A 14,160-nucleotide genomic window follows, 5' to 3' on the forward strand; every position below is an offset into this window, starting at 1 on the left:
AAAAGCTTTTTGTTAATGAGTGTTAAACACTTAAATTGTTAATACAGTTAGTTAATTAGGTGAGTTTTTTTCCATAGAAAGTAACATGGTCATTTTATACTGTAAAACGGGTAAAAACAAAAGAGTAATATAACTATACTAGAATTATCCTTTTATAGGAGTTTTCCTTTGTTTAATTTTTTTAAGTAGAGTTTATTCTAAATTCATTTTTAGCTCATTTCAAGGTCCCAGTGCTAAAATGCTATAAAAATTAGTATTGTCTTACAATTTTTATTGATATTTTTCTTGTCTTAACTTTTCTGCTCTGGCACTGTCAGAACCCTTAGCTGTACTTTACCTGTCTGAATGGGATGGGGCTATTGGAGCGAGAGATTGTGCATTCAAAATAATTTTAGTAAGAAAACTAAGGACTCTGAAAAATATCTTTATATCAAGAATTGTAATCAACTGAAGATTTAGAAACAACTGTTACACCCTTTTATACCCTACCTACTAAAGTATAGTATTAGTTCCTAGAGGGCAGAAAAGTGATGTCTACTAATAGGCTCCTTTCTGTGCTAGCTAGTTTAATGTCAACTTAACACAAATTTAGTGTCATTTAGGAAGAGAAATCTTAGTTGAGAAATGCCCCTGTAGGATTGGCCTGTACACAAGTCTGGAGCATTTTCTTGTTTGATAATTGATGTGGGCAGGCCCCATCCCCAAAGGGGCTCTGCCACCCCTTGGCAGGTGGTCCTGAGTTATATAAGAAAACAGCCAAGCAGGCCAGTAAGCAACATTTTTTAGTAATCTTAGAAGAAATGAATATTTTTTTTTTTTTTTTTTTTTTTTTTTTTTTTATGATATTTCACTTGAATGTGAAAGAATAATTGATATATATAATCAGAGTAACACTGATGATATTATAGGCATGGAGGTCACTACAAAAATGTAGGTACTGATGCATTTGAACTCTGTCAACTAAAATGAACTGATATTTGGACCCAAACACAAGACAGGTGGGTATTATTTGATGACTAAAATCCTTAATATTAAAAAATCAAATCATCCCTATACTCAGCCATTGTAAAGCAGCTATTATGTCATAGATTTTATAGATTAGGAATTAGCTAGATGGTTCTGGTTATTAGATTAGCTATACATAACAATACTATAACTATACATTTCACAAAGCTAGAAGGTATTATTTTGAGTCAGTTGTGGTGCTGTTTGCCTCTAATCCCAACATTCTTGGTGATGAAGCAACAGTATTGTGAGATTGAACTATTCTGGGGTACCTAGTAAGAATCTTTCTTGAACATCTAAAGAAGCCCTCTACCTCTAAAAAGAGAAACAGGAGCAGGGAAGAGGAAAAGAATACAGCCGACAGAAGAAGAGGGAAAGATGAGGAAGGATTTTGAAATGTTTTGCCATAAAGACATGGTAAATATTTGAGATCTATGTATAGTCTGATTTAAATGTTATCCAATACATATGCCTACTGAAGCAGCACATTACCTCATTAATAATTACAATTTAACTTTTCAATTTATCTGTCAAAATTTAACTTAAAAATTACAAGACATTTTTCAAACACATTCCTCTGGCTGAAGTTGGAAGATCTTTTTCTAAAATAGCTTAAGTGGTGACGAAGGCCTCAATTGCTCATTCCATGGGTCTCCTTATATGGTACCTTGAATGCTATCAATATGACAAGTGGTTTCCCCACTTAACCACATATATCTTTTTTGACTTGGTTTCTGGAATCAAAACTTCATTTTAACCATTTTCATCACTGGTGTGTTACTTAGGGTACCCATACTCAAGAAAAGATAAATATCCATCAAAGAGACCATTAAAAAATTTGTGGACATACTTTGAAAACGTCACAAAAGCGTTGAAGGGTGACTCAGTATATATACGAGTTTAGCACACAAGCCTGAGGATCCCAGAACTCACCGAAAAGAAACCTGCTTGGGGGCTGGAGAGGTGGCTCAGTGGTTAAGAGTACTGACTGTTCTTCCAGAGGTCCTGAGTTCAATTCCCAGCAACCACATGGTGATTCACAACCATCTATAATGGGATCTGGTGCCCTCTTCTGGCTTGCAGGCATATATGCAGGCAGAATGCTGTATACATAATAAATAAATAAAATCTTTTAAAAAAAAAAAAAAAAAAAGAAAAGAAACCTGCTTGGCTACACTTGAGAGACTGAGGCAGAAAGATTGTCATGAGTTTGTGAACCATAGAATAAGAATACTACGAGATTTTGCCTAAAAAGAGACAAATAATTTATGTGAGTGTGGCGACACACACCTAGAACTCAGTGGTTGCAGGAATATTGGAAAAAATAAACAAGGAAAAGTGCCTTAATACTAAGTTACATCTGAATTTTACTGCTGATTTTAATGAGAAGTGTGTCTTGTTTTTGTTTTGTTTGTTTTGTTTTGTTTTTGAGACAGGGTTTCTCTGTGTAACAGTTCTGGTTGTCTGGGAACTTACTCTGTAGACCAGACTGGCCTCAAACTCACAGAGATACAGCTGTCTCTGCCTCCCAAGTGCTGGAATTAAAGTTGTACATTTCAACCACCAGGCTTGAGAAGTTTGTCTTGTTAAAGAATTAAAATTACTTAAACATATAGTGAGAAAAACTAAAATTTGATTGAACTCCAAAAGATTTAGTATTCACATTATTTTCTCATATATGTGTGAGTAATATATATATTATACTTTTATTATATTTTATTATATTATATATATATTATACTTTTTTTTATTTGAGACAGTGTCTCTATGTAGACCTGGTTGCCCTAGCATTCACTTTGTTGACCAGGTTAGCTTCAAACTTAGAGATCTACCTACCTCTGCCTGTTGAGTACTGAGATTAAATGTGTGCACCACCTCACCCCACTCAATATTTTTTAAAGTTAGGGCTAATAACCTGGTGAGAAAAAAGGAAATTAATACCTTTTTTTGAGAAATTCCCTTGGAGTAGGAAAATCATCCCAGAACAAACACACTGAATGCATGTTTGTAGAATAATGAAATTTATGGGTTTTCTGCTAGTACTTCATATTGTAACTAAAGTGGATGATCCTCCATTGTTCAGCCTAAAACATAATTAACTAATGATGAAAGACCTGTGATTTGAATGAAGTCGTAAAATTAGTTTTATAGAAGTACAAGCTAAACTACACATTTCCTTAATTCTCAATAAATGTCTCAAAGACTTTTGTTTTGTAAATTATTTTACATTTTCACTTTTTGTCCTGTGTTGGGGTGGGTGCAGTGCCCACAAAGGCCAGAAGGAGGCATCCCAATCTACTGGAATTTGTACAGTTTCAGATAGTTGTGAAACTCCCTGTAAATGTTAGAAGTCAAACCAGGATGCTCTCTGGAAAAGCAGATGGTGCCATCTCTCCAGCCCTTATTATGCAGTTCCAAATAATTGGCTTCAACATGATTTTAACTTGTTAAATATGTAAACTAGTTTTTGGCTGTCATAAAAATTAATTTTTATTCATTTCTTTAAAGATCATGCAAGTTGGTGGTGGTGCACACCTTTAGTCTCAGAACTAGAGAGTCAGAGACAGGTGGATTTCAGTTCAAGGACAGCCAAGGCTACACAAAGAAACCCTGTCTTAAACCCCCTACACACAAAAAAAAAGATTGTGCAAGCTTATAATAGTTCATCACTGTTTAGAGAAATAATTTTTGAACTCTATATTGACACATTGTCTTTTTTCTCAGACAATTTGACAGTAGTTGTGATACTGTCAGAAATATCTAACTGCCATTGCTTGCATTAGTGTTGAATATGGTGGGTTTTTATGATACTTGTGGTTAATAATTTCTATTTTTATAAAAACAATGGAACAAGATATTTATGTTGGAGACCTTTTGCAATGCGGGTATAAAACAGTATTCATAATATTTTTATTGGGCTGGTGAGGTGCCTTACTGGATAAAGGTACTTGAGGCCAAACCTACCAACCTGAGTTCAGGCCCTATGCCCTATGTCAGAGTGAGAAAACTGACACTTTTAAGTTGACCTCTTGCCTCCACACTCATGCTATAGCATATGTGCGGCCCCTATAAAAGTAAATTAAGTAAAGGCAATTTTTAAAATTCTAAGGAAATATTTATATTGGACTTACAGTTAATACACAGCTTTCCTGGCATTCACAAAGCCCTAGGTTCACTCTTAAGCACTGAGTAAAACCACATGTGATCATAAAACTTGTTTGTAATCCCTGCACTTGGGAGTTGAAGGCGTGAAGATCAGAGGTTCAAGGCCATCCTCGACTACATAGCAATTTTAAGTCCCGTCTTCTTAACATGAGGCCCTATCTTAACAAAGGAAAGAATATAATTTATGTTTGTTGAAAATTAGTTGGGATACATTCCAGGTCTCGGTATAATTCAGAGGTTTCTCTTCCTCTGCCCCCATCCAGTGACGCAATTGCCGAGATTCGAGCCATCTGTATTGAAGAAATTGGAGTATGGATGAAAATGTATAGTGATGCCTTCCTAAATGACAGTTACCTGAAATATGTAGGATGGACTCTTCATGATAGGGTAAGTTGATATCTTTTAGCTTTGATGGAAGAAGTATTTGTCTCCATACTGGTATGACAGCAATCAAAATTGCAGTGGCTTATTTTTTTAAGAGACGTAATAATATGAAATTTAAGATAATACAAATAATTATCAATCTCCATTCTAAAATTGAAGACAGTACTTTATGTGTCTTCCTTGGATGCAGTGCTATTCTTGAATTCATATTGAGAACCTGGTGTGTCTGTAATTACAAGAGAATATATGCAGTACTACCAAGAAGGCAATAGTCTCCTAATCAAGGATCAAAGGTGAATAGTTGTAATAAAAATTAAGTAAGCTTTCTTGTTTGTAATTCTGTTGGGTTATATTCCAGTGTGACTTTTTAAGTCAGAGTTAAAGCGAATATGTTAGATCCCTTGAGTTAAGCCCATTTTAGATTGATCGATCTCTACCTTTTTAGAAAAAGATTGGGCTTTAAAAGAAATCCTATGTCATTGATTCCTACATAAGAAATCCTCAAAATAAGTTTTTTTTAAATTGCTGTATTTTCTTTGAATTGTTTAAGGTACAACTACTGAGGGCTGGAGAGGTGGCTCAATGGTTAAGAGCACCGACTGCTCTTCCAGAGGACTCGGGTTCAAGTCCCAGCACCCACATGGCAGCTAACAACTGTCTATAACTCCAATATCTGACATCCTCACATAGACGTACATGCAGGCCAATGCACATAAAATAAAAATATATTATTAAAAAAAGATAAAACTATTGGAATATTTTAGAAATATTATTACATTTGTAGGTCCAAAGAGGAATTTGTTAATAATAGGTAAAAGCTTCTTTTCTGTGTCTTATGCCTGTCAGTGTTTAATATAAAAATACAGAGTAAGTAAGGAATACTGGTGATATGGCTCAGCAAGTGAAGGTGCTTGCTGCACCATCCTGGCAACCTGAGTTCCATAAAGTGGTACTTGTGGCTCACACACAGACATCACACATGTGCATGTATAAACACAAATTAATAATAAACATTAAAAAATTTAGTATTATAGATGTTGAAAATTCCCAGCATCATTACAATTATCATTAAGAGTTTTGTGGTCTGCCGGGCAGTGGTGGCACACGCCTTTAATCCCAGCACTCGGGAGGCAGAGGCAGGCGGATCTCTGTGAGTTCGAGGCCAGCCTGGGTTACCAAGTGAGTCCCAGGAAAGGCGCATAACTACACAGAGAAACCCTGTCTCGAAAAAATCAAAAAAAAAAAGAGTTTTGTGGTCCATTTTTGCTCTTAGATGTCTTGAATGTGTACAGACATTATCACAGCTTGGTTGCTCAACATACAGATTTTTAGTTACTGACTAAAACACGTTTTCCCCCTCACTCCCATCTCAATACCACATTCAAAGGATGTTATGGGGTTTTTTTTTTCCCTGAATCCAGATCTTCTCTCAAAAATGTAATCTCAAACTGGATTACCTGTTTGTTTGTTTGTTTATTTCTTTGTTTTTCATGTGTAATCTTCATATGAATTTAGACCTTTCTATTTAAGCCCACTTTAGATTGATTTATGAAAATTTTGTTAGTTTGAGATAATGTAGAATTGCACAGTACCCTCACATGAATGTATTAATATACTCTCAAAGTAAACAAGTCAGTCATCAGTCTTTATAGAAATTTTTAAGAATGAATTTAAATCTCAGTTCTTCCTCTGATCCCCCAAGGGAGTATTTTTTCTACATTTACATAACACTTAACAGTTTTATCTCATCTTTATAAGTGACAACCAATTCTGGGAAGATATTAATTTGATGTTGCTTACTGTAAAACAGTCATCAGTTTTTCAGTTAAGTATTTTTATTTTCTTTTATGTATATGGGCACTTTGCTTGCATGTATCTATTGGCGTCTTGTGCATACCTGGTGCCTTAGGAGGTCATAATAGTGTCAGTTCCCCTGGGACTGGAGTTATTGATGTTTGTAAGCTGCCATGTAGGTGCTAGGACCCCAACGAAGGTCACTTTAAGAGCATTATGCACTCTAAGAAACAAGACAAACCCATGGAGCCCTGCCCTTTTCTGAATGGAGACTAGGAGAAGTGGAAGGAGAGTGGGGCGGATGGGAAGGCGGGGTCTGGAAGGAGAGGAAGGAGAAGAAACTGCAGTCCGTATGTAAAATAAATGAAAAAACAATGTTATTTAAATAAAATTTAAAAAAGAAAAAGAAGCAATTCATGTGAAAGTCAACAAAAGTATTATGCACACACAGTGTGTGTGCAAGTCAGAAGAACTTTCGAGAATTGATGCTCTCCTTTCACTGTGTTATCTGGGGATTGAACTCAGATCACCAGGCTTGTACAGGAAATGTTTTTACTGCTGATCCATCTTGCTGCATTCTGAAAAACTTTCTTTTCCAAAGAGAATTTTTCAGAAGTGTTAATAAAGAACCTATAACAAATATATACAATACTGTAGCTGTATTTACCATATTACCTTTCTGAGTTTCTTATTTCCATAATCATTAAAAATATTTATGGATCAACTAATATAAATTAGATACTGTATTAAATATAACTCAGATTTAAGTGAGGACTTGTTTGTAGTGGTCTATTCAAGTGCTTATGGTACCATAATAAAATTTGCTTTAGAGAATAGTGGTGCCTAAAATAGTAAGTGCCAATGTAGCTTGAATTTTAATTGGTCTTATTAAAATCCCAGAGTCAGATATCAGGGTAAATGCTGAAAGATCAGTGAAGTAAAGGAGCCAGCCACTAGAAAGACTATGGAATCCTCATACCAAAAAGGGTTTTGAGCTCCTGTCTCCTCCTGCCTTATATTACTGTCTCTACCTCCCTAGTGCTGGGATTAAAGGCATTAGCCTCCACCACCTGGCTCTGTTTCTATTTTTGACTGGATCAATCTTGTGTAACCCAGGATGGCTCTGAACTCCAGATCTTCCTGCTTCCTCCTCCCAAGTGCTGGGATTAAAGGTGTATGCCACCACTGCCTGGCCTCTATGGTTAACTAGTGACTAGCTCCACAGTCTGATCTCCAGGCAAGCTTTATTTGTTAGAGCACAAACAAAATCTCACCACATACCAAAATTGGAATTTTCATTCTAACTAGTTATTTTACAGTTTTCTATGTTATTAGTGGATATTTCCTAATTTAATCGGTAGTAAGTTCCTGTGGCATCCGCTAAACACTTAATAGGTGGAGTACCAAGATTTGGGAGGGGAGTTAGATAATTAAGAAATGTCACTGAGAGATATCAGTTCACAAGGTGAAAATAAAACTCTATTCATATCCTTGCTGTACTTAAACTTTTTAAGTCTATGATAGGAATTTAGGGTTTTTGGTTGGTTGGTTGGTTCGTTGGTTTGGTTTGGGTCTTTGTTTTAAGGCTACATTTGGAAAGAAATTGGTCATGTTACCTTAAGTTAAGACTTTACATGTGGAGAACTGTGCTTGATTCTTTACTCATCCATTGTTGGTCTCTTTTTATTGTGTATGCATAGTACTTTTTCAGCTCTCCACCTCTCTTGCTGCTTAGAGTACTATATCCTATGAGCAAGTTTCATAGTTTCTCCACTGCCTTCCCTTTTAACATTGCCACCCTTTACAGTTATTGTACACTGTCTCTGTCCATTTTGTGTTGTTGTGACAGAAGACCTCAAATCTGAACATCCAAGATCAAGGAACTTCCTCTGGTCAGTACCTAATGAAGGCATTCTGACCACACCCAACATAACAAATGGTAACACTTGTAGAAGTGAATAAATAAGAGCTAGCATATTGAAGAGAAAAAAAAAAGAGAGAGACTCAGGAGGGTTTAGGCTTTCTTACATAGCCATCTATTCTCTCAGGTGATAATCTACTAGCTAGTAGTGGTAGCCTAGCTCCTTCAGTACCTTCAGTAGTACTACACTGGGGAGCAGGTTTCCCATACATAAAACTCTGGAGTTACAGCATTATTATCCAATAGTATTTCCTGACTGCCTCTAATGGTTAGATGATACCGCCTTATCTATACTGCTCTAGTCTTTATTGCTATCTCTAGAAGCCGAAGTTCCCATTTTGTCCATGCTGATATTTTACCTTAGCCTGTTGCAAAAAAGAGATTTGTGCAGATCATGAAAAGGCCTTCTAACATTATATGCCTTGATTGAGGATAGCTAAAGGCAAGGTGGGAGGCGTCCTGCTTTTCCTACTAAGGGAATATGAGCCACATTTTCAGGCCCACAAATTCTAGAGAATGTTAGGAATTCAAAGTTTTCAGCTAAGTCAACTCAGCTATCCTTTAGACCTGTTTACTTTCATAACTCATTTTTCAGCATAAGAGATTTGCTCTGTGTGTAGTCTGGAATTCTTTCATTCTGCAATTGGGTTTGGCCTTTATTATAATCAGTTCTTTATCTACAAGAGATAAGCATCTCTTTAAATTTTGTCAAAAAAGCAACTTTTGGCTTGAACTGGCCATGTAATGACCTAAGCCTGTCATTTTCTTTTTCATATTTCAGTGTCACTTAGTATCTTAGTTAGGGTTACTATTGGCTGTGATAAAACACCATGACCAAATCAAGGTGGGGAGAAAATGGTTTATTTTGTGCATTCTTCCTTATTACCATTCATCAAAGATGGTCAGGGCAGGAACCTAGAGGCAGGAGCTGATGAGAGGCTATGGAGGAGTGCTGTTTAATGCTTGCTCCTTACAACTTGATCACCCTGCTTTCTTATAGAACCCAACCACAAAGTCTTTCTTTGGACTGCCAGCTCCCAAATAATGATACATGGAGGTTTTTATTATTTATGAAAGCTTGGCCTTAGTTTAGACTTGTTCCCAACTAGTTCTTAAATTAACCTGTTTATATTAATCTACATTTTACCTCTCCTCGGTACCTTACATCTATATGACTTCCTCTGCGTCTAACTGGTGAATCCCCTACCTCCCAGAGTCCCTATCTCTACATAGAAGTCCTGCCTGTCCTCTCCTGCTAGCTGTTGGCCATCCAGTTCTTTATTAAGCCAATCAGAAGGTATCTTAGGCAGGCAAGGAAGAACAGAGACAAATCTTCACACAGTGTGATCAAATACCCCACAACACACCAGCCCAGGGATGGCACCCCTATAATGTGCATGGCCCTTCCATGGCAGTCACTTATTAAGAAAATGCCCTACAGGCTTGCCTATAGCTCAATCTTATGGAGGCATTTTCTCAATTGATGTTTCCTCCTCTCAGATGACTTCATTCTCTGTCAAATTGACATAAAAATTAGTCAAGTACACTTAGCATCCACCATTCAATCCTATAGTTCTTACAGTTGTTATTGACCCTATTCCCTGAAATATTTGGATGTTGTATAGCTAGTGTGTATTGCTTTTCACCCACAGGTAAGAATATTAGCAAATACATGGCTATTCTGTATTGGTAACTGTCAACTATCACCATCTTCAAGTAATCTAGTTCAAAGTGTGATCTTAAAAGACTTATTTGGTATCTTCTCTCTTAGGCCATGTTGCCCACAAGCCAATCCTGATTTTGAGTTAGGGGTCACTTAATGAAGTTGTAGTGAGACATGCATCATTTGACCATTTCATCAGTGTATACACAACCCAGATAATATAGATCAATTACTTTACAGGGCCTCTTGAAGTAGACTCGAACCTCAGTAAACATGAAATGTTTGAGGCTGCTGTTAGTTTACCACAGCATAGTGTGTTTTACTATAAATTTCTTAGGTATATGTTCTAAAATAGTAATAAATATATTATAGTAGATACATAAGGAAGTAATATAGTTATTTTCATTGAATATTTTATATTTTACTGAATTCTATGTGCAAAGCAGTTTAACACCTTCATGACCACAAACACGTAAATAACACATTGTACTTATGTTTTGCCCCGCCTGTAGGGCTACAACGTGTTCTCGACCACCCTAAGGAGGGAATGTAGGGACAGGAGATACAAAGGAAAATACACCAAGTCTAGATTCTGATCAAGGTGTAACTTTATCTTCTCCAGAAGGGTTTATATAGTTCCTGCAGGATGGGGGGGGGGGGCAAGAAGCTGTCATCTACATAATGTGGGGCAAGCTAACAGGATGTTTGTATAAGATGTTTACAGTGTGAAAGGGTCAAGGGCTCTGACTCAATGTCCTGTTGCTAGGCAACCTGACTGTAAGATGATCTAGTTCCCTGTCTTTTTGGGGGTCTGTATTTTTCCACTAACTAGAGATTCTGTCCTTGTCTCTGACAATGTTTTAATGGTTCAAAATGCCCCTAGTCAATAAGAGCTTTTTGGATCCATAATCATCTTATACATATTGCTGTAGATGTAACCAACCGTCTTATTAAATAAGAAACACAGAACCGGGGATTTAGCTCAGTGGTAGAGTGCTTGCCTAGCAAGCCCAAGGTCCTGGGTTCGGTCCTCAGCTTCAGAAAAAAAAAAAAAAAGAAGAAAAGAAAAGAAAGAAAGAAACACAGAACCAATGCAAAGAGGAAAGCCAAGAGATCAGAGCTAAGAGCCTTACCGCCTGCTGCAGCTAGCCTCTTAAGCCAAGAGACCTCTCCGAAAAAGACCTACTTCCTGTGTGTTTGTCTTTATAGTCTTTCTGTTCTGCCTTCTCATTGGTTGTAAACCCAAACACATGACTGCCTCATCACTGCCTGTCTGTAGAGACTTTCAGGTCTTCTGTGGTTGGTATTGAGATTAAAGGCGTGTGTCTCCAATGCTGGCTGTATCCTTGAACACACAGAGATCTACCTAGCTCTGTTTACCAAGTGCTGGGATTAAAGTTGTGCTCCACCACCGCCACACTCTTGCTATGGCTCTAATAGCTCTGACCCCCAGGCAACTTTATTTATTAACATACAATTAAAATCACATTTAAGTACAAATAAAATGCCACCTTGACCAAAGCATCATTTTGCAGTGTGTGATTTTACTGAAGTTTGTATTCAGCTATGCCCAGTAGGAAAGTATAATAAATAAAGGAAATAAATAAATATGTGATTTCAGAGTTGTTCTATTCTGTTTTTGTTGTTGTTTATTCCCTCCTATTCAAGGACATTCTTTTAGCATATGATTTCACAAGGAAGATTAGGAAATAGATTGCACCTTAGACATATGGCTTAAAGGAAATAAGATTTATTTTATTTGTGAGCATGTCTGTGTTTGTATGAATATTTGCCATGTATGTACATGCCTGCAGAGGCCAGAGGAGGGGGTTGGACCCCCCATAGCTGAAGTTACAGGCAATTGAGAGCTGCCTGACATGGATGTTGGTAACTGAACTCAGGTCTTCTGGAAGATCAGCAGGTGCTCTTTACCTCTGAGCCATCTCTTCAGCCCTGAGCTACACTGTTTTATCTTCAAGTCTTTGGAAACTCTTGTGGCTGGTTCTTGTCTATGGTCAGTTCTCCAGAAAAGGGTACAAATGAGACCAAATATCAGCCAACAAAGACAGAGGCTAAAGACCTAGCCAGGTAAAAGAGACTGGGTGGTGCATCAGTAACATGCTGTGGATGCTTTAGGTTCCTCCTGAGCCCTTAGAGAAGAAACATCACTTTATTCAGTGATATCTAGAAATTACTTGAAAAAGCACTTGCAGTAAAGTGATATATAATCTTTGCAGATTAATTCAGTGACATTTCATTCATTTGTCCCATTAATGGCTATGGAAGATAGTGACATTGCAAAAATCTATAAATGTAACAAATCATACCACATTCCACATAATATTTTGTTCAGACTTTCATCAGCATACTCATATATTTCATCCTTAAGAACAATTTTATAAATGCCAGAATAGTGGATGTGTGTGCCATTTCATGTGTAGCTAATAAGCTGTTAAGTTGAAAAATAAAATCTAGTTTTGTTTCATTCCAGAATGGATTGATACTGTCAAAACACATTTCTTCTTTTAGAGCATGGAAACCTCTATCTTATTTGAATTCTTTAATAGTGTTACATAGATTTCTAAATGATATTGAATGTACTCTGATCTACAACATCCTCTGCTCAAATTTAATGACTTTGTTAAGGATACTCTGCTAGGATAGAGATTTAGCTCAGTAGTAGAGTGCAATATCCTGCTAATGAATAGAGAGCATTTGTAAGACTCTTCTTTCTATAGAGTTTGTTTCTGTTTTAAGTAGGCTGCTTACCTGTTTTTCTAACTACTCTCTTTTCCTCTCTGTGATGTTGAAAAGCATCCAGTAAATTTTGGTTGGATGAAGAAATCATGATCCTTTAATAGAAATTTTGTATGGAATCATTGTATAATTACAAGCAGAACAAATGAGCATGCCATTTTCTACCTATAACCATAGATTATAAATACAATGTGCCACTAAGGCAGATGGACAGAATTTCATCATCAGACATAGTTTTCAATTATTTGAAAAAGGTTTAACTCATTTGTAAGTAACTAAAAATTTTTATTGCATTTTTAATTAAATCTTGTGTTGAGCCAGACTAAGGAATTGTTCATTCTCTTCCTGTATTAACGTAGGAAATAAGTTGAATAGTTAGCCTGCGATTTATTTTGTTCTTCATAGAGACTTCATTTTTTTTTTTTTTAACTTTTGTGGACTGGAAATGACTGTCTCATCTGTTTTTCTTTGTATTCCTGAAGCAAGGGGAAGTCAGACTGAAGTGTTTGAAAGCTCTACAAAGCTTGTATACCAATAGAGAATTATTCCCCAAATTGGAGCTATTTACAAATCGATTCAAGGTAAGTGTCAGATGATGAACTTACGTTGTTTTTCTCTTTGCAAATGCTAGTTATACCTACATTAGCATATGGCATTACCATGATGTTTTTGGTTTCTATTTTTTATTATTGTTTTCTTAACATGCCAAGTATTGAGTTTCATTGTGACTTCTTTATAGATCCTTCTCCCCCAACCTTCTCTCCCATTCTTCTGCCTGCTCCCCGCCCCCGCCCCTCCTACTCTCCGTGAACTTCTTTTAGCTTTAATATCATGCATGGTCTATGCCTGACCACCCCTTCCTCAAAAGCTCTATTTCCACTCTCATGGTTCTTTTTCCAGTGCCATGACTTATGCCACATTAACCCTTTGATATACATATATAAATATTAAAATATATAGTCTACATATCAGCAAGAATATGTGCTATTTCTCTTTCTGAATCTGTTATCTTCCTTAATTTTCAGGTCTATCCATTTTCTTGCAGATTTTCTGATTTCTCTTTCCTTTATAACTGATTAAAATTTTATTGTGTATATGTACTAAACTTACATAATCTATCAGTTAATAGACATCTAGACTGATTCTATTTCCTTGTAGTTTTGAATAGAGTAGCAAGAAACATGGATGTATAAGTATCTTAGTAATAAGATACAGTCTTTCTGATAAGTATCTGAGAAAGGACTAGCAGATTCATAATGTTCTTTTTTTCAGTTTTTGAGACCTCCATACTGATTTCCATAATGTGTGTAACAGTACATTTCTATGAACTGTGGATAAGGTCCCATATCCCCACATTCTTAACATTTATCATTTCCTTTCTTGGTGATAGCCATTTTGACTGTGATGAGACTAGACTGTTTCCCTGATTGCTAATAGTGAATACTTTAAAAAATATATCTGTTTGTCATTT

At 36.3% G+C, this 14,160-nt stretch overlaps 1 protein-coding gene across 3 annotated transcripts in view; it reads left to right on the forward strand.

The window, feature by feature from the left end:
- The window catches only part of Stag1 (stromal antigen 1), a 333,420-nt gene that overhangs the window by 198,249 nt on the left and 121,011 nt on the right, over positions 1–14,160 (forward strand). For all 3 annotated transcript variants that reach the window (XM_028869949.2, XM_028869951.2, XM_028869952.2), the window contains 2 exons: positions 4,434–4,557; positions 13,172–13,270. In XM_028869949.2, the coding sequence (XP_028725782.1) occupies positions 4,434–4,557; positions 13,172–13,270 (223 nt within the window). The remainder of the gene's footprint in view (positions 1–4,433; positions 4,558–13,171; positions 13,271–14,160) is intronic.

Source organism: Peromyscus leucopus, chromosome 7 (assembly GCF_004664715.2).
Source record: "Peromyscus leucopus breed LL Stock chromosome 7, UCI_PerLeu_2.1, whole genome shotgun sequence".
NCBI classification, from domain to species: domain Eukaryota; kingdom Metazoa; phylum Chordata; class Mammalia; order Rodentia; family Cricetidae; genus Peromyscus; species Peromyscus leucopus.